Here is a 26,165-nt window from a genome sequence, read left to right on the forward strand (position 1 = left end):
GTGCTCTCCTAACCGACGCGCGTCTGTGGAGAAGCGTCCCGGTGTCTGATCGTCTCGTGGATCCCGCCGGTTTAGTCGCTTTCGGGGTTCTCGAGCCCCTTCACGACCATCACCATGGAGGTGTCACCACTGCAGGTAGAGCTCGCGGAAGGGGCCGGGTGGCGGAGCCTCTGGGCCGCCGGTGAGGGGTGAGGCTCCTGGACTGTGGATCCGCCCGCGAAGATCTGGGCGTCCATATTCGGTGTCTACCCCCAACTCTGGGCCCGGGGCATCGCGAACAGGTCGAAGCCCCTAACGGTGCTAATCGGGAGGCATTATCGGCTCAACTCGCTTCTAGGGTGTTGCGGGTTTTACTGTTCGTAGGGGCAGTGTTGCGTGCGGCCTTGGGGTGGCTATATTCTAGAGCCCTCTTTGCTCGCCTGCCCTCCGGTTGAAAAGGACATTGAATGTCGCCCATCTTGGAAGGTGCAGAGCAAAGGCAGTGTTTCCCGTTGAAGAGCTGGCCGACCTCAGTGGGCCCCCAAAAAAAGTCCTTCCTCTGTTCAAAATGTTCACCTGGCCTAGGGATTGAGTCGATGGCATCCCCACATGCTGTCATGTGCCGGGAATATCGGAGGCAATTCAGTAAATATGCAATAGGTGAAAGAAGTGGGTGCATTTTTCCATGGACATAAAAAAAAAAAAAAATACCTTGTTCAAGAAGTTTCCATGTCAGATATACGAATTGAATCCGGGGCACTTTATCACGGAGCACATCTCCAGCCCTTTTATTTTGAAAGACAGCGTCTTGCTAAATTGCTGAGGCTGACTTTGAACCTGTGATCCTCCTGCCATAGCCTCCCTAGTCCCTGGGCTCGAAGGCTTGCCACTCCCATGCCCGGCTAAAATGTCTTTTCAAACGGACACCTGGGAACCTGGCTGAGCTTAACTTAATTTGCCGTTTTTGTTCAAAGCTTTGTAAAGTCCACCCACATCCACTAACATTGCAGTTTATGATATATGATTGTTAAAGTGTATCACGGTACATATTTTGTTTATCATTTCCAAATAAATTTGTGATTGAAAACTCTTTTCTTCTTTTTTAAATTCTAGCCTGTAAACGAAAACATGCAAGTGAACAAAATTAAGAAAAATGAAGATGCTAAGAAAAGACTATCTATTGAAAGAATCTATCAAAAGAAAACGCAATTGGAACATATATTGCTCCGCCCAGACACCTACATTGGCTCTGTGGAATTAGTGACCCAGGTAAAATCAAGATAATTAAGTGCTGTTACTTAGTAGTTGAAATAGACTTTTCCAGTTTAATTTGCTGTTAATAGTGTCACTGGCCTAACTATTGTTCCTATGTGTTTGTGTGTGTATATAAGTATTTCATTTAGAAGACTTTATAGTAATGATGACAATTAATATAGAATAAAACTATTTCCTTGTCCTATTTCTAGCAAATGTGGGTTTACGATGAAGATATTGGCATGAACTATAGGGAAGTCACTTTTGTTCCTGGTTTGTACAAAATCTTTGATGAAATTCTAGGTGAGTAAATTTTTTCGTACAAGTTTACTGGTCAAATCCTTCATAAGAACTATCATTCCTATCAAACCCTCTAGCCTGACCTCCTATGATTTCACACAATTAGTTGGCAAAAGTGAGGCAGTCTATTAAAGTCCAGAAAGTTGAATTTTTCCCTAGAGACTGTTCTACGAACAAAAGTTGCTATAAATTAACACCTTATTAATGCTATTTAGAAATGTTTTTTCTATATCATTTTACCTGCCCCCATGCTTGGTACTGAGAATTGAACCCAGGGGTGCTTTACCCCACTGAGCTACATTCCCAGCCTATTTGTTTTGTTTTGAGACAGGGCCTCAGTAAGTTGCTAAGGCTGGCCTCCAACTTTCACTCCTCCTGCTTTAGCCTCCAGAGTCACTGGAAATTATAGAAATGTGCCATCACATTCAGCTTTTTGTCCACATCTTAAAAATTTAATTTCTTATAAATGTGTACTTTATTTTCTTTCAGTTAATGCTGCAGACAACAAACAAAGGGATCCCAAAATGTCTTGTATTAGAGTCACTATTGACCCGTAAGTCTTGTTGTATATATCTCGTTGTTATTGTTACTTGCATTTACTTTGATTACTAGTGAATTTTTTTTTTTTTTTTCCAAATGAAGATTTGCAGAAGTATAGAAAAGCAGAATACTGACATGAATAGCCTATGGATACCTACCATGTAGATGCAATAGTTGTCAACATTTTTTTAAATTTTGGGGAGAGTGGGGATTGAACCCTGGAGGTCTTTGCCACTGAGCTATGTCCCCAGCCTCTTTTATTTTGAGATAGTGTCTCATTAAATTGATTAAGGCCTTGAACTTGCAGTCCTCCTGCCTCAGCCTGCCGAGTCACAGGGATTACAGGTGTGCACCACCACACCCAGCTAGTTGTCTACATTTTTGATATTTACTTCATCTGTATTTTTTCTGAATCATTTCAAAATAAAGTACAGACATTATGACACTTAATCTCTAAATACCTCTGCAAATATCTCCAATAATGGCTGGAAGAATTAGGGAGGGTAGAATTTTTTTCCTCAATGTGCGATTCAAACAGCAAACCAGCAGGTGGCGATAGAGAATAATTTGATCTAACATTTCTAGTTTTAAATGCTAGTATTCCTTCATGGATGGTGTCTGGGTGCTTGTTTCACCTTTTTATTAGGCTGGTCAATTACCACATAAAATATACTTTGTTTGTTTTGTTTTGTTTTTGTACTGGGGATTGAACCCAAGGGCACTTTACCACTGAACTGCTTCCCCAGTCCTTTATTTTGAGAAAGGATCTCACCAAGTTGCAGGGGCTGGCCTCAAACTTGAGATTTTCCACCTTAGCCTTCTGAGTAAATGGGTTTACAGGTGTGAGCCACTGCATCCGGCCTTAGAGTTTTTTTGATAATGTGTTAATGATTACATACTCAAAACTTTCTAAGTACTTAATATCATAATCTTCCAAAAAATGTTGAGCTAGTTTTAGTCTTTTTTATAGATAATGTTAAATACTATTTGGAATAAGAACTATAGTGTGTGTCCCATTATAATTAAATTATTCTGAGAATTAACTTAAAATAATTGAGAGATAAGTCCAAATAAGCTTTTGGCATTTTATTGGCAAGCAGGGAAGTTTTTGATGGATAATGTTTTTCTCTTCTGTTTTGCCTTGTACTTTGTTGGTTGAGAAAGCTAAGGGAACTAAGTATATAAAGATGATCCTCTTAAAACTTGCATGGGCCGGAGATAAAATGCTTGCTAACATGTATGAGCCTGAGTTTCACCCACAGTACCATACACACACAAAAGTGATATAATATTGTTTCCAAATTTTGTCCTTTGTTTTCCATTGGGCATAATTCATTTTCCTTTGTTATTCTAACATTTTTTAAGTTTCGTATTTTTTCAGTATTATCAGTGTCTACACAGATGTTGGAAAAGGTTTCTCCCTCCATCCCCTCACTCCCGTTCCTCTTTCAGGTGTGTCATTATCTAAGCATGGAGGAAAAGGTTATTCATGCTCAATTTCAGAAGGCATATATGAAAAGAGTCATAATGTAATTAAGACTTGTAAATTTATATATTTTAGAAATAATAGTATTTAAAAGTATTAGTTTAACATTTGTTTTACAATAAAATTTTCAATCTTCTTTTCTTAGAGAAAACAATTTAATTAGTATATGGAATAATGGAAAAGGAATTCCTGTTGTTGAACACAAAGTTGAAAAGATGTATGTCCCAGCTCTTATATTTGGACAGCTCTTAACTTCTAGTAACTATGATGATGATGAAAAGAAAGTAACAGGTAAAGGATTGAGGAAAAATGGGGAACATTCTTGTTGCTGAAAAAACATCATATTTTTAAATGACTATCTATAGCATGAGGGTTAAAAATATGGGAATAAATGTTTATAATTGAATAACTTTGCCAGTGATTAAGAAATAAAGCTTTCAATGAGATAATAATTTTTATTTTTATTTTATTTATTTATTTATTTATTTATTTATTTTCATTTTTATTTATTTGCCTAGGTGGTCGAAATGGCTATGGAGCCAAATTATGTAATATATTCAGCACCAAATTTACTGTGGAAACAGCCAGTAGAGAATACAAGAAAATGTTCAAACAGGCAAGTAAATAGGAATCTTAATGACTGATTATAAATTACAGTGTAGCCATTTATAATGACATTAATGTTAGATTTAATTTAGCAATTTATAAATAAATCATGGAAAAATTACTCATGACATGTATTAGGTTATTTTCAGTACTCATGCATTTGTGTTATTTAGTTCTTGTTTGGGAAGTGATTTGAATTTTTCACATTTCCTATTTGTTACCATAGACATGGATGGATAACATGGGGCGAGCTGGTGAGATGGAACTCAAGCCTTTTAGTGGAGAAGATTTTACATGTATCACCTTCCAGCCTGATTTGTCTAAGTTTAAAATGCAAAGCCTAGACAAAGATATTGTTGCACTGATGGTTAGAAGAGCATATGATGTTGCTGGATCCACTAAAGATGTCAAAGTCTTTCTTAATGGAATTAAGTTGCCAGTGAGTATTTGCTTGAATGTTAAGGACATAAGGGAATCTGATCATTAAGTACAAAATAGATTTTTTTCTTCCTATTTGTTTTTCTTATCACTTTATATATGTTCCTGAAAAAACAATAATGAAATAATAAACTCATTTTAAACTTACTAAAGGTAATTTCTTTCTCAAAGAAACGCCTAAAATAAATACTTTTGTGCTCTTCTTTAGTGACCATTCTCTTAGTCCGTCAGTGAACAAAATTTCATTGGTTTTTAAAAATCTGCATAGTCTGTTAATGGTACTACTTGTTATAACTTTTGTTAATAACATCACCTTTAATTCCGGTGTAGGTAAAAGGATTCCGCAGTTATGTGGATATGTATTTGAAGGATAAGTTAGATGAAACTGGCAACCCATTGAAAGTAATACATGAACAAGTAAACCACAGATGGGAGGTGTGTCTAACAATGAGTGAAAAAGGCTTTCAGCAAATTAGTTTCGTCAATAGCATTGCTACTTCCAAGGTAATTTTTTGTGTTATTATTATTATTTTAAATATTTTTTCAGTTATAGATAGATGCGATACCTTTGTTTTGTTTATTTTTATGTGGTGCTGAGGATTAAACCCAGTGCCTCACATGTGCTAGGCAAGTGCTCTGCGACTGAGCTGCAACCCCAGCCCTGCATTCTTATTATTAATAAATGAAATAGATTTTGAGTATTTGACTACCTTGGTATAAAGGAGCTAAGTTACATATTTTTAAGTGTTTGATTATTGTTATAATTTGAGGATGCTGAATTTTTAAAGTTTGGTATTTTTCCTTATTAGGGTGGCAGACATGTTGATTATGTAGCTGATCAGATTGTGACTAAACTTGTTGATGTAGTGAAGAAGAAGAACAAGGGTGGTGTTGCAGTAAAAGCACATCAGGTATGGTATTTTGGCAGTTTTATTTTTCTAAAGTCAAGGGAGAAGAAAGTCTTGAAGGCATTAGGACATTTTAGCGACTTCATATCAACTTTTTTTGCAGGTGAAAAATCACATGTGGATTTTTGTGAATGCCTTAATTGAAAATCCAACCTTTGACTCTCAGACCAAAGAAAATATGACTTTGCAAGCCAAGAGCTTTGGATCAACATGCCAATTAAGTGAAAAATTCATCAAAGCTGTGAGTACTTAGAAAGAAATAAAAATAGAAAATTTCCCTTCTCAACTCTGCAGAAATGATTCCTCCCATACTGCATTTCTCCAAGTCTTCCCAATCTGAAAAGAAAATTAAAAAAAAAAAAAAGACCAAAAAAACTATTTCCTGTCTTAATAAAACTTAATAAAAACCCACTGTAGTGCATGCCTATAATCCCAGCAACTGGGAAGGTTGAGGCAGGAGGATGGCAAGCTCAAACCAGCCTAGGCAACTTAGCAAGACCCTGTCTCAAAATTGGGGTGGTGGGGAAGGTGTCAGGGACTGAGAATGTGGCCACCCATTCTGTGGTGAAGCATCTCTGGGTTCGATACTTAGTACCAAAATAAAAAGGTGGAAGCCTTGTCTTTATCTCTGCTTTAACCAATAAAAATCATCTCTTGAATATGTTAGTAGTCTCCCACCATTATCTCTTATGGATTACTGTAACAGGTTCTTAATCTTCATATTGTTTCAGTCCTTTCTTTGCAATACTCTTGAACGACCTTCTTGTGTTGAAGCACACATTTTTGTCTTGGCCCTCTTGAAATCTTCCAATGACTTCCACTCAGGAAGTCTAAATTCCATTTCCTCAGAGCCTTTATTTTCTACTCTTCACCCCAACTAAGTTCCCTTCAGTATAACCTTGAACCTGTATTATTGTTTAGCAAACTTTTCATTTAATCATAACTCATCACACTTATTTCTATCTTCCATATTACACCTTATATCTCATGAAGACAAGGACCATGTCTGATTTATTTTAGACACTGTATCTTAGCACCTAGCACAATATAACTTCACAGTAAATATTTATCGAATGAATCAAAAGGAACCCGCTTCCCTCACTGGTGATAACACAGAAAGATCACAAAATTAATGTACCAACCTCCAACCTCTGTTCAGAAATTATTCTACCTCTTTTCAATCTTTAATGTTCATGTTTCTTGTGGGCTTATTTGTATTCTAGGATTTTTGTCTGTCTGTTTTGTTTTGTTTTGTTTTTTGTGCTGGTGATTAAATCCAGTACTGTTCTACCAATGTATACTCCAGCCATTTTAATTTGGAAACAGTGTCTTGAGCTAAGTTGCTGAGGCTGGCCACAAATTAACCATCCCCCTGCCTCAGCCTCCCAAGTCACTGAGATTACAGGCATGTACCACCAAGCCCAGCTTGTATTTTTATAGTTTTTGTTTAGAGACAGGGTCTCACTAAGTTGCCTAGGGTCTCACTAAGTTGCTGAGGCTGTCTTTGAACTCTGAAAGAATCCCTCTTTCCTAATATGAATCTTCTCATTTTCAGGCAATTGGCTGTGGTATTGTAGAAAGCATACTAAACTGGGTAAAATTTAAGGCCCAAGTCCAGTTAAACAAGAAGTGTTCAGCTGTAAAACATAACAGAATCAAGGGAATTCCAAAACTTGATGATGCTAATGATGCAGGTACATGTTTAAAAATGTTTCCAAACTTTAAATCTTGTTACTTCAGTTGTTTATTCATTAGCAGTGTACCATGGATATTTTCCTTTGATGTTTAATATTCAACAGATTACTTAATTAAAAAATCAACCAATCCCTGTTATTGAACATTTAAGTCATTTCCAATTTGGAGCTATTAAAATGTTGAGATGATTGTGGATGGACATAAAGCAAAACATTTAAATAGTGACCTATTACCTAATAAATATTTTCAGTATAATATCAAATGGATATTTAGCAGCAGTATAAGTAGTTAATCTAAGAAACTAGGATTTAGTAGTCCTTATCCACAGGGGATATATTCTAAGACACTCCCCACCCCCAGAGGATACCTGAAACATGAACCATGAATCCAACCCTATATACATTATGATCCCTGCCCCCCACCACATACATGATGACACAGTCACAGTAAAAGATTAACAGTAGGAACTAATAAAACAATGTACTGTAACAAAAGTTATTACATTATTACTATATCTTCTTATATTCCCCCTTATCATGATGTGATATATTAACAGTGCTTATGTTATCAGTGAGGTGAATAATGTAGGCATTATGGTATAGCATTTGGCTATTACATAACAGTTATTTGAACACAGGCAATGGGATACCAAGACAGTTGATCTGATAACCAAGATAGCTATTAAAAGACTAACAAGTGGACTGGGATTGTGGCTCAGTGATAGAGCACTTGCCTAGCAGGTGTGAGACACTGGGTTCAATCCTCAGCACCACATATAAATAAATTAAAGGTATTGTGTCCATCTATAACTAAAATTTTTTTTAAAAAAATGTCTAACAAGTAGATAGCAAACATAGTGTGGATACTCTGGACAAATTAATGATTCATGTCCTAAGTGGGACTGTGAGGTTCCATCACACCACTCAGAACAGTATGCATTTTAAAAAACTTATGAATTGGTTATTTCTGGAATTTTCCATTTAATACTTTAGGACCATGGTTGATTATAGGTAACTGAAGCTGTAGAAAGAGAAACCAGGGATAAGGGAGGAGCATTGTGGTTTTTATTTACAATGAATTTAACAAAAAATATATATAGCTAATTATTGTCTCCATTTCACTCCTAAGCCAATTTATTATTGAATTTCTAAATCATTTATGTTTTGATACAAGGCTATTAACATAGTATTTGAGGTTGAACTAAATGTGCTAAAATTAATTTGTGTATTTTTACTTTAGGAAGTCGAAACTCCACTGAGTGTACACTTATCCTGACTGAGGGAGACTCAGCCAAAACTTTGGCTGTTTCAGGCCTTGGTGTGGTTGGGAGAGACAAATATGGTGTTTTCCCTCTTAGAGGTAAAATACTCAATGTCCGAGAAGCTTCTCATAAACAGGTAGAGTACAAAACTAACTTCAGCATCTAAATCTAGTTTATAATGCAGATTTCATGCTTATAGTCCCTTTTCTCATTGGGTGTTTTGAAATGAGTCTCAGATTGGTGTTTTAAAAAATTGTGCACTTAGCATATATGAGGCCCTGGGTTCCATCAGCACCACAAAAGCAGAAAAAGAAGAAATTATATACATAAAGAGATTTTTCTGACTTATTATGGACTAGCAATTCAAAATATGAGAGCTCACAAAAACCCAAGCATCATATTTGTTATTTTCAAATTTATAAACAAAACTATTCTTTTTTGGTATGTGTCCATTTCAGATCATGGAAAATGCTGAAATTAACAATATCATCAAAATTGTGGGTCTTCAGTATAAGAAAAACTATGAAGATGAAGATTCATTGAAGACTCTTCGTTATGGGAAGATAATGATTATGACAGATCAGGTCAGGTTTATTATCAAATATTTTAGACTGTTAAACTAAATCAAGCGTTTTTTGTCATTTGTTTGTTTTGAGATAGTCTCACTATGTTGCCCAGGCTGGTGTCAAACTGGGTTCAAGTGATCCTTCTGTCTCAGCCTCCTGAGTAACTGGGACTACAGTATGCACCACCATACTGGCTAATGTCTTATTTGTTCCTTGCTTTCCCACCATGAAGAGAAATTATTTAACTAGGAGCTTTATTCATTATGGCTAAAAAACATCTAATCAAATATGCCTATGTTATAGAATTTTACATGTACAGCTTAAGTGAGTTTAGATTTAAACACCTTTTTCTTAATTCCCATAGGAAAATTTTTGAAAGATTGCCAGTAGGTCAATTTTATATATATATATATATATATATATATATATATATATATATAATTAATAATTATTAATTTTTAAAGTTTCTAAACAGTTCTTTTGTGCTTTGGCTTTTCACATATTTCTAGGACCAAGATGGTTCCCATATCAAAGGCTTGCTGATTAATTTTATCCATCACAACTGGCCCTCTCTTCTGCGACATCGTTTTCTGGAGGAGTTTATCACTCCCATTGTAAAGGTATACTAATTTCTAGGATACAAAAATAGACCCTTTTTCTCAGACCTGAATCACTCCAATGACGTATGTTGGTATGCAGTTGAGCCCACAGTGTGTAAAGCCACAGCAATGTGTTCTTTGCCATAGGTATCTAAAAACAAGCAAGAAATAGCATTCTATAGCCTTCCTGAATTTGAAGAATGGAAAAGTTCTACTCCAAACCATAAAAAATGGAAAGTCAAGTATTACAAAGGTTTGTAATGGAATTCACAGAAATTCTTTATTTTGTTATATACCATTATACTTTATTATATGGGGTAATGTGGTATCCTTGGTTTGTAGGTTTGGGCACCAGTACATCAAAAGAAGCTAAGGAATACTTTGCAGATATGAAAAGACATCGTATTCAGTTTAAATATTCTGGGCCCGAAGATGATGCTGCAATCAGCCTAGTGAGTTTGAGTTGTATTTTATATATATATTCTAATTTTAGAAATCACTACATTGGTCAATTGATACATTTAGATCTTTATATGAGTGTTTTATAAAATAGAATGTTTCTTATATCCCAAAGAAGGAACCAGATATTTTAGAAAATAGTATTATTTTTCATTGTTTATTTCCTATAGAAAAGATATTTGGAACCTATTAATAATGGTGACATCCTTTTGTAGGCCTTTAGCAAAAAGCAGGTAGATGATCGAAAGGAATGGTTAACTCACTTCATGGAGGATAGAAGACAGCGAAAGTTACTTGGCCTTCCTGAGGTAAAAATTTTGAATATATCCCACAAGATGTACTATTTGATAGACTTTTTAGGATTGATATTATAGCAAATTAAACTTATTTAATAATTACTTTAGTAAGAAATTTAACATAATAAATAACTATAGTTATGCATCATGTAACAATGTTTCCATCAACAGTGGTCCTATAAGATTATAATGCAACTGGAAAATTCTTAACTCCTAGTAACATAGCCACGAAGTAAATCATAGGGTAAGGCATTAGTCGTGTTTGTGGCGATGCTGTTGTAAACAGAGATATTCAACTACTATTCATATAAAAGTAGAGTACATACAATTATTTATACTGTATAATATATTATGCCGTGTTATGCCAGCAGTAGCATCACACATCTCATGTTTACAAAGTCTCTTGATGACATCATTTTCTCTTGTGCTTCATTTAGCATCATGGTTTTTTTTGTTCATCATGGTCCTAGGAGCAATAGGCTGTACTCTTATATGTTTATGACATATAGCCTATTTACACATACTTTCTAGGCTTATCTAAGTACACACTATGATATTCACAGGACAGAATCAGCTAATGTGTTTCTCAGAATGTATTCTCATCATTAAACTGTGCATGACTTTATAAATATTCTTATTTAGACTGTTACATAAATGTATTGTTGGTCCTGAAAAAAATTACAAAGGCAATGTACCTTTTTTCTAACCGTATAGCAATTAAGTTTGCATTATCTTTAAAACATAAAATACTGTGCACAATTATATTTTGGGGGACTTCAGAATTATAGAAATGATGGTTCTGAGTGGTTTCTTGTATTTTTGTGTTAAACATTGTTAAGACCAATGTTTTATTTTAAACTAGGTAATGTAGTATTCCCTTTTATCCTTTAGGATTATTTGTATGGGCAAACTACCACTTACCTGACATACAATGACTTTATAAACAAGGAACTTATCCTGTTCTCAAATTCTGATAATGAGAGATCTATCCCATCTATGGTGGATGGTGAGTTCCAGTTTGTTAGTCTTTTTTATAAGATGGAAATCTATGCCCAGAAATGATTACATTGAGAATGCTAATGTTTGCCCTGCTTTCATCTTACAGGTTTGAAACCTGGTCAGAGAAAGGTTTTGTTTACTTGTTTCAAACGAAATGATAAGCGGGAGGTGAAGGTTGCCCAGTTAGCTGGGTCAGTGGCAGAAATGTCCTCTTACCATCATGGTGAGGTAAACATGCAACCCATAATGTTTCCTGAAAGCATTATATCAGAAATCAGTGCAAGGTCGTTCTCCAAATATGTTTGGTGCAAGTATAAACTGTTATATCCATAATAGAGTATAATTTGGTAAAATCTATTAAATTATAAGAAAATATGATCGCCCTTTGACCAAACAATTTTACTTCTGGAAATAATATTCCTATAAGGATGTTTATTTTATCTTTGCAATGTCAAAATTTAGGCATGCAAAATGACCATCAATTGGAAAATTGTTATAAGTTGTCACAGATGTCTGTGTTGACTCACTAGGATAAATAAAACTATGCACTAACATAACATTGAATTACATTTCTGCATTCACTATGTAAAGCAGTTTTAAAGAATGAGAGTGCCTAGAAATTTCAATGTAATGGTTGACCTACTTACTGCTTTAAATCAAAATATAGTGAGGACTACATAAATACTCACTCAACAAACATTTGTTGAATGTCTACCTGTGCCAGGAGTATAAGAATAAATATAAAATATGTTCTGTACTTTCAAGGTATAATCACAATTTAACCAGAAGGGCAACACACATTCTTATGGAATAAAGTGATGTATGCTAGAATAGAAATGACCAAAGTGTTAATGACACAAAGGTGAAAGTATTTCATTTTGCTGAGGGTTAGGGGAGAAACTATTCCTTCCAAGTTGATAGGATTTAATAGATAAAAATTGCTATTAGACAAGAGCCCTGAACTTGGAACTGAAAGTCTTGGGTTTAGGTACTAGGTCAGCTGTCTATTTATCTTGGGACAATCACTATAAACCTAAGATTTATAAGATTATAATGAGGCTTGATCATAATAATCAATGTGTATTATTAAAAGACTTTTGGTTAGGTTAATCAATCTTTTTTTTCCCTCAGATGTCACTAATGATGACCATTATCAATTTGGCTCAGAATTTTGTGGGTAGCAATAATCTGAACCTCTTGCAACCCATTGGTCAATTTGGTACCCGGCTACATGGTGGCAAGGATTCTGCTAGCCCTCGATACATCTTCACAATGCTCAGGTGAGTATGTTTTCAATTTCTAGTGACTTAACAGTGCCAGTTTTGAAATGACGTATGACAAAAAATTCAGTTAATTAGGAAATACTGGGTACTGCTATAAACATCCTACAGTACATAAGTCAGCTCCTCACAACAAAGAATTACTCAGCCTCTACAATAGAGATGGTTCTTTTCCTCATTAGCCTTCTTTGCTGGTACTTCTCATCTTCCCCAACTCTAAATACTGGCCTACCCTAAGACTCCTTCATCAGATCTCTATACTCACTTCCCAAATGATCCAGTCTCATAGCTTTATATCTCCAGTCCTGACTTCTCCCCTGATTTCTAAACTTTGATGCCTGATTTCTAAACTTTGATGTCTGACTGCCCTCTCAATAGTTCTCACTTGGATATCTAATAAGTATTTCAAACATTAAGTCTGAAATGGAATCCTTAGTTTTCCTGCCTTTGTAAATTGAACACCATACTTCTAATTGCTGGAGTGACCCTTGACTTCAGAAAGCAAGTATTTTGTGTAATAACATTCTTTGATTGTTTTCTCTAGCCCTTTGGCTAGGTTGTTATTTCCACCAAAAGATGATCATACGTTGAAGTTCTTATATGATGACAACCAACGAGTTGAACCTGAATGGTACATTCCTATTATACCCATGGTCCTGATAAATGGTGCTGAAGGAATTGGTACTGGATGGTCCTGCAAAATTCCCAACTTTGATGTTCGTGAAGTTGTAAATAACATCAGGCGTTTGATGGATGGAGAAGAACCTTTGCCAATGGTGACTATTCTGTGCATGTTAGCAACATTATCTTTCTTCAGGTTTCAGTTTGGATAATATGATTAAAGAGGATGCAAATATAAAGTTTATTTCATACTTTATAATTAAATTTATTGTTGAATAACTTTGTGACTTCTGTTTTTAGTATCACATTCAAAAGACATTCTTTTGCCTGGCACACACACCTGTAGTAATCCCAGCAGCTTTGGAGGCTGAGGCAGGAGAATCACAAGTTCAAAGCCAGCCTCAGCAAAAGCAAGGCACTAAGCAACTCACTGAGACCCTGTCTCTAAATAAAATACAAAAAAAGGCTGGGGATGTGGCTTAGTGGTTGAGTGCCCCTGAGTTCAATCCCTGGTACCCCAAAATATAAAAACTAAAAGCCATTCTTTTTTTGTGATGCCAATTTAGCTTCCAAGTTACAAGAACTTCAAAGGTACTATTGAAGAGCTGGCTCCAAATCAATATGTGATTAATGGTGAAGTAGCTATTCTTAATTCCACAACCATTGAAATCTCAGAACTTCCCATCAGAACGTGGACCCAAGTAAGTAATTGTGATTTTTGTTTGTTTTGTGGGGTTTTTTGTTTTCTGGTTAGGAGACTTTTTTTGTATTTTTGCTGTTGACTGCTCAGGAGATTTCTTACAAAAGGATTATTTCTTTCTTCAGACATATAAAGAACAGGTCCTAGAACCCATGCTAAATGGCACTGAGAAGACACCCCCTCTCATAACAGACTATCGGGAATACCACACAGATACCACTGTGAAGTTTGTTGTAAAGATGACTGAGGAAAAATTGGCAGAGGCAGAGAGAGTTGGGCTACACAAAGTCTTCAAACTCCAAACTAGTCTCACCTGCAATTCTATGGTTTGTTTTCTTTTTTAAATTTATGTATTTTTTTAATCTGTTCTTTATACATGACAGTAGAATGTATTTTGACATACACATTCATGGATGATGTCTTATTTTGTGAGAGAGGTTTCAGATTATATTAAGAATTAATCGTGGGGCTGGGGATACAGCTCAGTCGGTAGAGTGCTTGCCTTGCAAGCACAAGGTCCTGGGTTCAATCCCCAGCCCCACAAAAAACAAACAAACAAAAAAAAAGAATTAATAGCAATTCTGAAAGGATACATTAGGCTACTTTAATGAAGTTTACCAAATTTATTGATTCTTGGCTCTAATCTTGTTTTCCTTTTCCCAGGTACTTTTTGACCATGTAGGCTGTTTAAAGAAATATGACACAGTGTTGGATATTCTAAGAGACTTCTATGAACTCAGGCTTAAATATTATGGATTAAGAAAAGAATGGCTTCTAGGAATGCTTGGTGCTGAATCTGCTAAACTGAATAATCAGGCTCGCTTTATCTTAGAGAAAATAGATGGCAAAATAATCATTGGTATGTTTTTAAAATAATTGCCTATACTAATATTGTAGTTATGCTAAACTTTAAAATATTTTTGGTGAGAGCAATGATGCGGAGGAGGCAGGACAAACTCTATTTAGTTCACTTAGTTATTAGTACAAACATTTCATTTAAATATCTGATTAAGGGGCTGGAGTTGTGGGTCAGTGGTAGAGCACTTGTCTGCCATGTGTGAGGGCCTGGATTTGATACTCAGCACCACATATAAAATAAAAGATCCATTGACAACTAAAAAAAATTTAAAAAAAAAAATATATATACACATATATATATATATGTATATATATATGTATCTGATTTAAGGATTTGTGGTTTTCAAGAGATGGCTTCTCCTAGATTGAGGTTTTTTATTGTACACCACCTGCCCCCCTCCCCACCCCCCACATACTCCAGTACTGGAGATTGAACCCAGGGCTTTGTGAATCTAAGCACGTATTCGAGCTACATCCCTAGCCCACTAGATTAAGCATCTTAAAAAAAATCAAGATTTAGTTGACATGTAGACAGGGAGAAATAGAGCTAGAAGACCTTGTATCAACTGTTGATCACAAAAAGAGATAGTAAACCTGATAGAAAAGAAAAAGATAAGAAGGAAGAGATTATAAATGACTTCTAAGTAAATTAGACTAGTAAATTCCTAAGGTTTGCCCAAAACAGGTCTTAGGAATTTTCTTTTTTAAAGAAATTCTGTAAGCAACAAAAGCAGGATTTAAGTGATGAGGAAGAAAATATTTTGACTAAAATGGAGGTATGAAGACTAAAAGAAATAACTCTGACCAGGGCTAACTAGGAAAGTAAGTCTGCTAACTTCAATGAATTACGTAGTAAATACCAAAACATAACAAGTTATGATCACAAGCCAGTTTTCTCATGGTACACAAAAACGTTTAACTTAGTTACACATTCATTTTCATGTGAACTTCAAGAACTAGCACTAGCATATCAACCTCCTTATTTCACAGATATTTTTGCTTAAGGAAAGACTAAGATGAGTGATATTGGACGTGACTTGAGGGGGAACAAAAAAGAATGTATTCAGCTGAATGGAAGTAAGAAATACTAGGGACTATCCAGTTTTCTTGAAGAATATAGGTCTAAATGTGTAGTCTGTGTCAAGTTGATTGATTAAAGGTGGTACTCCAGAACTGTTTCGCTAGTTACTCTTAGGTCAAGGTGTAGTAAATTGACTGCAGTTGTCACTGAAGGAGAGGTATTACAAAAAAGGGAGGAATGCATACAGTCACCATGATTAAGAGAAATCAGTCTTTGGATGGGTAGTACTAAAAACTTGACCAATCAAGTATAGAAATAAATAAATAAGGGAGCATAATTGAGGTAGAAGTGTATTCTAAATAAAGATTTTGATTCTCTTATGTTGTTGTAAGAGTTATAATTAGATCAGAACCTCAACTATGATTTGACTGCCCCCTTGTAATTTACATTTGTTAATCGTTTAAGGAGAAGACTTAGCAATATGCCAGGATGTACAAATATATGCACAACAGAGACCTTCTGAATTCCAGTTTAATCTTTTGACAATGTGGTAAAATTTTATCTTTGTCCTAAAATCTTGCTCAACATCCTTATCTGTTCATGATTTTTTTTTTAATAGAAAATAAGCCTAAAAAAGAGTTAATTAAAGTTCTAATTCAGAGAGGATATGATTCTGATCCTGTGAAGGCCTGGAAAGAAGCCCAGCAAAAGGTAACTTCTTGTTTAGCAATTTTGTTAAATACTAGGTCTGTTTATGCTTCACATTTTCTATTAATTCCACATTTTAATTTGTCCTTTAGGTTCCAGATGAAGAAGAGAACGAAGAGAGTGACAATGAAAAGGAGACAGAAAAGGGTGACTCTGTAACAGATTCTGGGCCAACCTTCAACTACCTTCTTGATATGCCCCTTTGGTATCTAACCAAGGAAAAGAAAGATGAACTGTGCAAACAAAGAAATGAAAAGGTGAGTTATTGATAGAATGGTGTGTGTTGCTTAACATTGTTATAATGGTTAAAGTAAAAACTTAGCTGTTCTACATTAAAGTGCTACTTATACACATTTATTGACTTAATTTTCTGTTAATTTTATAAAGGAGCAAGAGCTGAACACATTAAAGAGAAAGAGTCCATCAGATTTGTGGAAAGAAGATTTAGCTGCTTTTATTGAGGAATTGGAGGTATGTAGTTTATAACACCCATTTTAAATTTTTATTAATGAAATAATGTTGGGGCTAGGAATGCGACTTAGTGTTCAAGTGCTTTCCTAGCATGCACATAACCCTAGGTTCAGTACCTGGCACTTCGTTGTTATTGTTGTTGTTTTAATGTGTTCCACAATGCTTTTTTTTTGTCAAACTTCACAATTGAAAATAGAAAGGGTGATAGGCAGCATAAGGATACATTCCAAAATAACACAGGAAAACAGATAATTATTAAATGCCAGGAATATAACTACCAGAAGCTTTTGGAGTGGGCTTTTTTTATAAAATTAAATAGGAAGGACCTGTTAGGACTAAGATGAGGAGAGCCTAAATGTGGAAGAAGACCCACTCAGTCAACTTAAAAACACAAAGCCGGGCTGGGGAGATAACTCAGTTGGTAGAGTGCTTGCCTCGCAAGCACAAGGCCCTGGGTTCAATCCCCAGCACCGCAAAAAAAAAAAAAAAAACACAAAGCCAATTACTTTCAGGGAAAACCAGTCAGATAGTTTCAGAGGATCCTTTTATTATTTAAGTCTTCCAAATAACATTTGTTTCTTAAAATTATTTTAACATAGCTGGTACAGTGGCACCTGTAATTCCAGCTATTCAGGAGGCTAAGGCAGAAGGATTGCAAATTCAAGACCAGCTTCAGCGACTTAGGAAGACACTATCTTAAAAAGAACTAAGGATATAGTTTAGTGGAAGAATGCCCCTGGACTCAACCCCAGAACCACCAAATGCAAAGAAATTAGCATAGGAAAAATAATCTTACTTCATAATTAAGCTTAACATGCAAATTCATATTATGGCACTTTGGTTAAATGTCTACCTCGTTCTTATCAGTCGATTAGGTAAGTGTACATTACTGAGTATGTACTTAATCCTTTCTTATGTGAGTTTATTTATGTTATAGATAGATAGATAGATAGATTTATCCTTAACATAATATTTTCCTCTTTTTATCCTCAGAAAGGTCAAATGTTATAATTACATATAAAACCTAATCTTCTGTATCCACACTTACCTTTATTATTGCATATTAATTATACCCAATAATGAATTCTTATATCCCTTCTGTAGGCTGTTGAAGCCAAGGAAAAACAAGATGAACAAGTAGGTCTACCAGGGAAAGGTGGAAAGGCAAAGGGAAAAAAAATACAAGTGACTGAAGTTTTGCCTTCTCCACGAGGAAAAAGAGTCATTCCCCGAGTTACCATAGAGATGAAAGCAGAGGCAGAAAAGAAAATTAAAAAGAAAATTAAGGTAATACTCTTGAAATCATTGCACATACTTTGTGGACTGGGGATATAGCTCAGTGATAGAACTCTTGCCTAGCAAGCACAAGGCCCTGGGTTCAGTCCCTAGCACAAGGGGGAGAAGGGTGGATCTTTTTTTTTTTTTTTTTAAATAAGTATATTTCCACTTAAAATTGAACAAATTTTATTAAATTTCTAACCCCCCATAATTTGAAATGTGTCATTTCTAAATGTAACTTTACTTTCTTAAGCACTTGATTTTTTTAATATTTAAGTATCTTGAAGAAGTCATACCTGTACCTTTATTCTGAGCTCTTAACCAAAACCCAAAGAAAAACATTCCTTGACCATATACATATTTGTATATTTGACTCTATATTATTTTAAATACATTGTACAGAACTGGACCATTCTTGTATTATTATCTTTTTTGTTTGATTTTTTTTTTTTTATATATATCTTGCTGTCTTAGAGTGAAAATACTGAGGGAACCTTTAAGGAGGATGGTGTAGAACTAGAAAACCTAAAACAAAGACTGGAGAAGAAACAGAAAAAAGAACCAGGTATTACAACATTTTAAAGAAAACAGCATATAAAGTTGAGATAAAATTGTGTTTGTTAGTACATTCCACATGAATTTTCACTATGTTCCTGTTGAGTTGAATTTAAGTAATATGAAAGAGGGCCATGTCTGAAATATATGGGAACCTACTTTACGTTGTCCTGGGGATTTGACTCATTTTAGAAGAGATCATTTGGTAATTAAGTAGTTTAGAACAATTTATCACCTCAAAAAGAATCTGCTCATTAGCAGTCACTCCCCATTTCCCACCAGTCACTAAAAAATGAACTGTCTAGATTTACCTGTTCTAGGCATTTCATATAAATGATATTTAATATGTAGTCTTTTGTGACTGACATCTTTTATTTGGCATGTTTCCAAGAGTCATGTATGATTTATCAGTACTGTATTCTTTTTTATTGTCACAGTATTTCATTATATGGATAAACAGGTTGGGTATCTTATCTAAAATGTTTGGGATCAGAGGTGTTTCATATTTGGTAGTTTTTTGGGATTTTGGAATATTTGCATAGACTACTGGTTAAGCAACCCTAATCAAATATCCAAAATCTGAAATTTCTTGAGCATCATATTGACAATCAAAATGTTCTGAATTTCTAATTGTTTCAGATTTGCAAATTAGGTTTCTTATCCTCTAACACATTTTATTTGTTTATCAGATGATAGATATTTGGATTGTTCCCACTTTTTAACTATTATAAATAATGTTACTGTCCCCCCAACCCTGTATTGAGGATTGAACTCAGGGGTGCTCTACCACTGAGCAACATCCCCACCCCTTTTTTAACTTTGAGACAGGATCTCTAAGTTTCTGAGGCTGTCCTCAAACTTGGGATCATCCTTCCTCAGTCTCCTGAGTATCTGGGACTATAGGTGTACACCAGTACATCCAGCAATTAATGTTGCTTTAAACATTCATGTACAAATTTTTGTTTCTCTTGGGTAGATACCTTCCAGTAGAGTTACTGGATTATATGATTGTTCAGTTTAAACTTTTTTTGCATGGTGTGGTTTTTTTTGTTTGTTTTTGTTTTGTGGTACTGGGTATTGAACCCAGGGCCTTGCTCATGCTAGGCAAACAAACGTTCTACCTCTAAGCTACGTCCCCAGTCCCTGTTTAAACTTCTGAGGAACTGAGGACTGTTCCAAAGCAGTTGTCCCATTTTTTACGAGCAATATATGAGGGTTCCAATTTCTCCATGTCTTTGCCAACATTTGTTATTGTCTTTTTCTTTAATTCTGGTTGTTCTAGTGGGTAAACCATGGTTTTGGTTTGTATTTCCATATTTGCTAATGATGCTGAGCATCTTTTCTTGTATCTTTGGAGAAATGTCTACTCAGATCCCGTGCTCTTTAATTGGATTATTTGTTTTCACTGTTTAAGAGTTGCTTGTATATTCTAGATATAAGTCCCTTATCAGGTAATTACTTGCAAATGTGTTTTCCCATTCTGTGGATTAGCTTTTCACTTCCCTCGTTGCTCCCTCCCCTTCCTTTCACCTATCCCATATTGGGGATTGAAGTCAGAGACAATCTACCACTGAGCTACATCCCCAGTCTGTTTTGTTTTTTTATTTTGAGACAGGGTCTCACTAGGTTGCTGGGTCTGACCTTGAATTTGTGATCTTTCTGTCTCAGACTCCCAGGATATTCCCAGAGTAGCTAGAATTACAGGTGTATACCACTCCTGCCACCAGGCTCTTTTCACTTTCTTTTTATTTGGGGGGCGAGCACTGGGGATTTAACCCAGAGGCAGTTTACCACTGAGCTATATCCCCAGCCCTTTTTATTTCTTACTTTAAGACAGGGTCTCAGTTGCTTGGGGCCTTGCTAAGTTATTGAGTCTGTGCTTGAACTTATTCTCTTGTCTCAGCTACCCACATCATTGGGATCACACACAGGCTTGCACCACCATGCCAGCTTATTTTCCCTTTCTTAATGGTATCCTTTAAAGCGCAAGTTTTAAGTTTTGATGAAGTTCAATTACCTATTGTTTTTGTTGTTGTTCTTGTTGCTTATGCTTTTGGGTCATGTCTAATCTTGGCCAAATCCAAACTCATGAGGGTAGATCCCTGTTTAATTTTTTTAATCAATTGACTGTTGAGATTTATTTATGAACTTTCAATGTTATCCTGCTGATTGATCTGTATATAGAAGCCATATCTATTCTTAAGCATATACCTTAGATAGATAATATGTGCTCAATTCTGTGGACACATATAATATCAGTTCATATACAAAATAAATAAAACAAATAGGAATATCCTAGTATTTTTAAATAATATTTTATGTGAGCCAGGCATGGTGGCACACACCTGTAATCCCAGTGACTTGGGAGGCTGAAGCAGGAGGATCAGCCTCAGCAAAAGCCAGGTGCTGAGCAACCCAGTGAGACCCTGCCTCTAAATAGAATACAAAATAGGACTGGGGATGTGGTTGAGTGGTTGAGTGCCCCTGAGTTCAATCCTCAGTACCAAAAAAAAAAATTTATGTGTGTCATGCTTTGCAATATTATATAGTGACCTTATAATTTAACACATATTTAACTAAACCTACATAGTTGTATATTTACAATATACAACTAATGGGACAGCTAAGTGTTTTGCGCATTCACGTTCCTACCACTGTATCCAATATTCTGAAGGTATAAGAAGTGGGAAAGTGTGGCATTTACTCTCAAGAGATTTATCAAGTGGGCTGGGGATAATATAGCTCAGTTGGTAGAGTGCTTGCTTGCCTTGCAAGCACAAGGCCCTGGGTTCAATCCCCAGCACTAAAAAAAAAAAAAGAGAGAGAGAGAAAGTTAAGTAGTATATGCTAGTCATTTTAGGAATCTAGAGAAAAGCCAAGATCCATATGGGCTCCTATAGATTATAAAGGCTTTGTGATAAAACCTGGGTTAGTCTTGACAAATGTTCAATAGAAAATCAGTAAACACCAGGTTGTCAAGGAAAATGAATAATTAGGAAACATGAAATAGGTGAACTGAAGGAAAATTCCCCTGACAAGAATATAAAGAAAGAACCCAGTCAAGCCCATAAGGAAACTGCCCTTGTAATCTTAGTGGGACAAAATGAAGGACATTAAAAAACAAAGGATAGGTATGAGAGACACTTGGAAAAAGAATTAACACAACTTTAAACTTAACTATTAATTTTAAGCACCCCTCAAGGTAGTCCCAGACACTTTTCCCTTTGAACTGTCACCCTTACCTTGACTTCAGCAGTAATCTTTCATTGCTCTTCTTATATCTATTCTTGCCCCTTTCCAATCTCCACACTGCAACTGGAGAGAACTTTTAAAATACGGTCATATCCTTAGCAAGACCAGGCACTATCTCCCAACTTCTGCTTTCTAGTATTTGTGAACTTGCAGTTTTCTGAGTATATTGTTTCCTCCCAGAACTTTTGTAAGTGCAACCTCTTGAATTAGAATGTTTCTTCACCCACCTTCAACTAATCAACTTCTCTTGAACCTTCAGGCCTCAGCTCAAACTTCTCTTTCTTAAAGAAACCTTAATATTTATGTACATATACCACATGCCTTACATAAACAGATGATTTTTTTTATGGGATAAAATGACCAAGCTCTATGCTGCACAAGAACAAGGATTGTGTTGTATCTGTTTTTCCTCACCATTGATATTCCCCAGCACCATCACAGTGCTCAATAAATATTCGAAGGATGGGTGGATGCTAGATGAAGAAAACTAAGCCTGAGAATATAAGTATGGTTAATGCCTATTTGCTTTCTAGGCACCAAGGCAAAGAAACAGACTACATTGCCATTTAAACCTATCAAAAAAGGAAAAAAGAGAAACCCCTGGTCTGATTCTGAATCGGATATGAGCAGTACTGAAAGTAATTTTGATGTCCCTCCACGAGAAACAGAGCCACGGAGAGCTGCAAGTAAGAAGACCAAAGAGCAAGCTAGATATGCTATCAGATTTGCATAGCCAAAAGTTTCAGGATAGTTAATTCCAGAAATTACTGTCAGAATAGTAAATTATAAACTTTTGAAAAACTGAAGCATCTTTTTAGGTGGTTCAAGTGAAGCTTATGTGCTCATGAAATGTTTCATCAGCCTGCAAATTAAATATTTCTGTTGACCTCTTTCCTTGTATAAACAGCAAAAACCAAATTCACAATGGATTTGGATTCAGATGAAGATTTCTCAGATTTTGATGAAAAAACTGAAGATGAAGATTTCGTCCCATCAGATGCTAGCCCACCTAAGGCCAAAACTCCCCCAAAGTAAGTATCTTATCTAATGTAGGTCTTATCCTGATCATTTTTAATAGTAGATAATCTTTGTTATTTGACATACTTAGAATTGGTTGTCAGGATTTTTTTTTTTTTTTTTTATTCTAGACATACTAAAAAAGAACTGAAGCCACAGAAAAGTACCACGTCTGGTATGTATAATTTAAACATCTACTTAAGTGGGATGCATGGGGCCCATTTAGGTTCTGATCTTGGCTATAACATCCAAGAACTTCATTTGAAAATAAACATGACTTCTTATTAGAATTCTATTGCTAATTCAGTTTTGCACATAAATAGACTCCACATTTAATATACTAAAACTAATCAAACTGTCCCAGGTACTGTGCTAGATGCTAGATACAAAAAATAAAACCTTTTTGCTGATAAAGAAGTCAGAAATTAGAACTAAATTGTAGGTAAGCATGTGTTTAAAATATCTGCTTTTATATATGTGTATATATTTGTTTTGTTTTGTTGTTGTTTTAAAGAGTGTGTTTAAAATATTCCAGAAAGCTGGGCATGGTAGCACATACCTGTAATCCCAGTGATCCTGGAGGCTGAGGTATGAGGACTACAAGTTCCAGCCAGCCTTAGCAGTTTAGCAAGGCCCTAAGCAACTTAATTGAGACCCCTATCTCAAAATAAAAATAAAAAGGGTTAGGGATGTTGCTCAGTAGTTAAGCACCCCTACGTTCAATCCACAATACCAAAAAATAAATAAATAAAATAAGATAAAATAAATGTTCCAGAAATGTTTAAATGAGAATTCATAGCAGGAACAAAGCAGTAAATGTATTTCATATGTTGCTGATATACACTGTTTTCCTTTCCACTTGAAGTGACTGACCTTGAGGCTGACGATGCTAAAGACAGTGTACCATCTTCTTCAAGCCCTCCTGCAGCCGATCTCCTAACTGAAACTGAAATTATGAAGCCGTCTTCAAAAAAGACTGTGACAGTGAAGAAGACAGCAGCAAAAAGTAAGCCTAAATCTTTGAGATAGATTAATACTAACTAACTTTTCCAAATCAACATAAATTTTTTATACTGATAACTTTTTTTTTTTTTTTTTTTTTTTTTTTTTTAGTACTGGGAATTTGAACTCAGGGATGCTTTACAACCAAGCTATATCCCCAGCACCTTTCTTTATTTTGAGCAGCCATGAATGATTTCCTGTGTTGACTTGCAGGTCAGTCTTCCACCTCCACTAATGCTACCAAGAAAAAGGCTGCACCAAAAGGAACGAAGAAGGATCCAGACTTGAATTCTGATGTTTCTCAAAAGCCTGATCCTGCCAAAACCAAGAATCGACGCAAAAGGAAGCCATCCACTTCTGATGATTCTGACTCTAATTTTGAGAAAATCATTTCTAAAGCAGGCACAAGCAAGGTATTATCCCTGTTTAGTCATTTTGCTCTCAATGTTTTGAAATGCCTAACTACATTTTTGCTATTAATTTGATGTTTTTAAGAAATTTAAATCTCAAATTCATTAGTTTTTGCTGTGGGTAGTTTAGCCATACAAAAGTTAAATACAGCTGAGGGTGGTGGGGGGCACACCTGTAATCCCAGCACCTTGGGAGGCTGAGGCAAGAGGATCACAAGTTAAAGGCCAGCCTCAGGAACTTAGACCCATAAGCAACTTAGCAAGACCATATCTAAAAATAAAAAATAAAAAGCACTGGGGATGTAGCTAAGTGGTAAAGCGCCCCTGGGTTCAATCTCCAGTACCCCCCGCCCGCCCCCCCACAAATTAATTATGCCACTTATTTAAATGTCAATGGAGTAGTTTATTGGACCTCTTTCTTACTACTTAGTAGAAGGTAGAAAACTCCTTGAATTATAGTCTGGAAATTATGCTGTCAGGTTTACATGATGCAAAATTACTTGACATTTCTCTTTAGAAGCCCCGGGGGGAGAGCGATGACTTTCATCTGGACTTGGACTCAACTGTGGCTCCTCGGGCAAAATCTGGACGGGCAAAGAAACCTATAAAGTACCTGGAAGAGTCAGATGAAGATGATCTGTTTTAAAACATGAGGTGTTATTTTAAGGAATGGTCTTACTGAGCCCAAAACTGCTTTTAAAGTTACCTAAAATTCTTAGATTTCCTTTCCTCCGAATTATTTTTTTAGGAAGGTATTTTAATATACAACTATCAGAGCAAAGTGAATAGTGACCTTTTCTTTCCTGGGCATTGTTTTCTTCTGTACTTTTTCTGTGTTTTACATCTGTTTTCTTTGGTCTTTAAAATCTGATTTTAAACTCTTCTGGACTCTGGAGATAGTTATGTGGTCACTTTAGGAAATCGTTGACCATTCATTAAGCTAAAACTAAGCACTTTGATTTAAAAGTATCACTCTGCCTCCTTTTCTATTTTCACCAAATATGAAATAGGGCATGATAAATTCCATGTTTTCTTAGTTTCATAGATTAATATTCCATCAGATAGAACTTGATAGTTCGAGTACAGGATTCTGTTCAGCCTTTTGTGTACTGAATTTTTGTTCAAAAAATGGGAAATTGCTTATATCCTCCTGAATATCATCAGAGGCTGAAGAAAACCACCGTAACTTATCTGCATGACATCAACCCAGTCAACAAAATAAGGAAATTAGGCCAGTTATAGGACTTTCTCAACTCTTGACTTGTCCCCTCTGCTGCCTCTGAACCAGAATCTCCTAAAGGATAACTATCTAGGGAGCACTCACTGTATTGCAGAGTGCGGGATATCTATCATTTGCTCAGAGATCTTTCATATTACATTAACACCATCCTCAGCAGTGATCTTTCATATTACATTAACACCATCCTCAGCAGTAAGCCATTAGATCCCTTTTGTGAAATCTCCGTAATTTCAACTTGTAAACCTTTTAAGACCTTTCTCTGCATTGTTATGTGTATTGTTACTTGAGTGATGTTATCAATGTTTTTGTAAATATTTACTATGTTTTTCTATTTAGCTTAATTCCAACAATTTTGTACTTCAATAA

General features: G+C 35.5%; 1 protein-coding gene across 1 annotated transcript; it reads left to right on the forward strand.

The window, feature by feature from the left end:
* Positions 1-25,936, forward strand: Top2a (DNA topoisomerase II alpha). The gene is made up of 35 exons (XM_047547339.1): positions 1-135; positions 1,093-1,248; positions 1,446-1,536; positions 2,023-2,086; positions 3,705-3,850; positions 4,078-4,175; positions 4,392-4,604; positions 4,934-5,107; positions 5,413-5,514; positions 5,615-5,752; positions 7,067-7,205; positions 8,446-8,603; positions 8,926-9,051; positions 9,543-9,653; positions 9,780-9,885; positions 9,975-10,084; positions 10,307-10,399; positions 11,279-11,393; positions 11,493-11,614; positions 12,518-12,666; positions 13,211-13,442; positions 13,854-13,988; positions 14,113-14,313; positions 14,651-14,846; positions 16,486-16,577; positions 16,667-16,831; positions 16,962-17,045; positions 18,150-18,332; positions 18,798-18,888; positions 22,664-22,816; positions 23,038-23,161; positions 23,279-23,322; positions 24,013-24,153; positions 24,363-24,562; positions 25,077-25,936. The coding sequence occupies exons 1-35, from the start codon at positions 115-117 to the stop codon at positions 25,203-25,205; spliced, it is 4,602 nt and encodes a 1,533-aa protein (XP_047403295.1). The 5' UTR covers positions 1-114; the 3' UTR covers positions 25,206-25,936.
* The last annotated feature ends 229 nt before the right edge of the window (positions 25,937-26,165 follow it).

The sequence above is a fragment of the Sciurus carolinensis genome, chromosome 3 (assembly GCF_902686445.1).
Source record: "Sciurus carolinensis chromosome 3, mSciCar1.2, whole genome shotgun sequence".
Lineage (NCBI taxonomy): Eukaryota > Metazoa > Chordata > Mammalia > Rodentia > Sciuridae > Sciurus > Sciurus carolinensis.

What these genes read in the sequence shown, in the direction of transcription:
- Top2a (XM_047547339.1), top strand. Translation starts at nt 115, where the DNA reads ATGGAGGTGTCACCACTGCAG. An exon ending in GAGAAGAACCTTTGCCAATG is followed by an intron (nt 13,443 to 13,853) that starts GTGACTATTCTG and finishes ATGCCAATTTAG; the next exon opens with CTTCCAAGTTACAAGAACTT. An exon ending in AGATGGCAAAATAATCATTG is followed by an intron (nt 14,847 to 16,485) that starts GTATGTTTTTAA and finishes TTTTTTTAATAG; the next exon opens with AAAATAAGCCTAAAAAAGAG.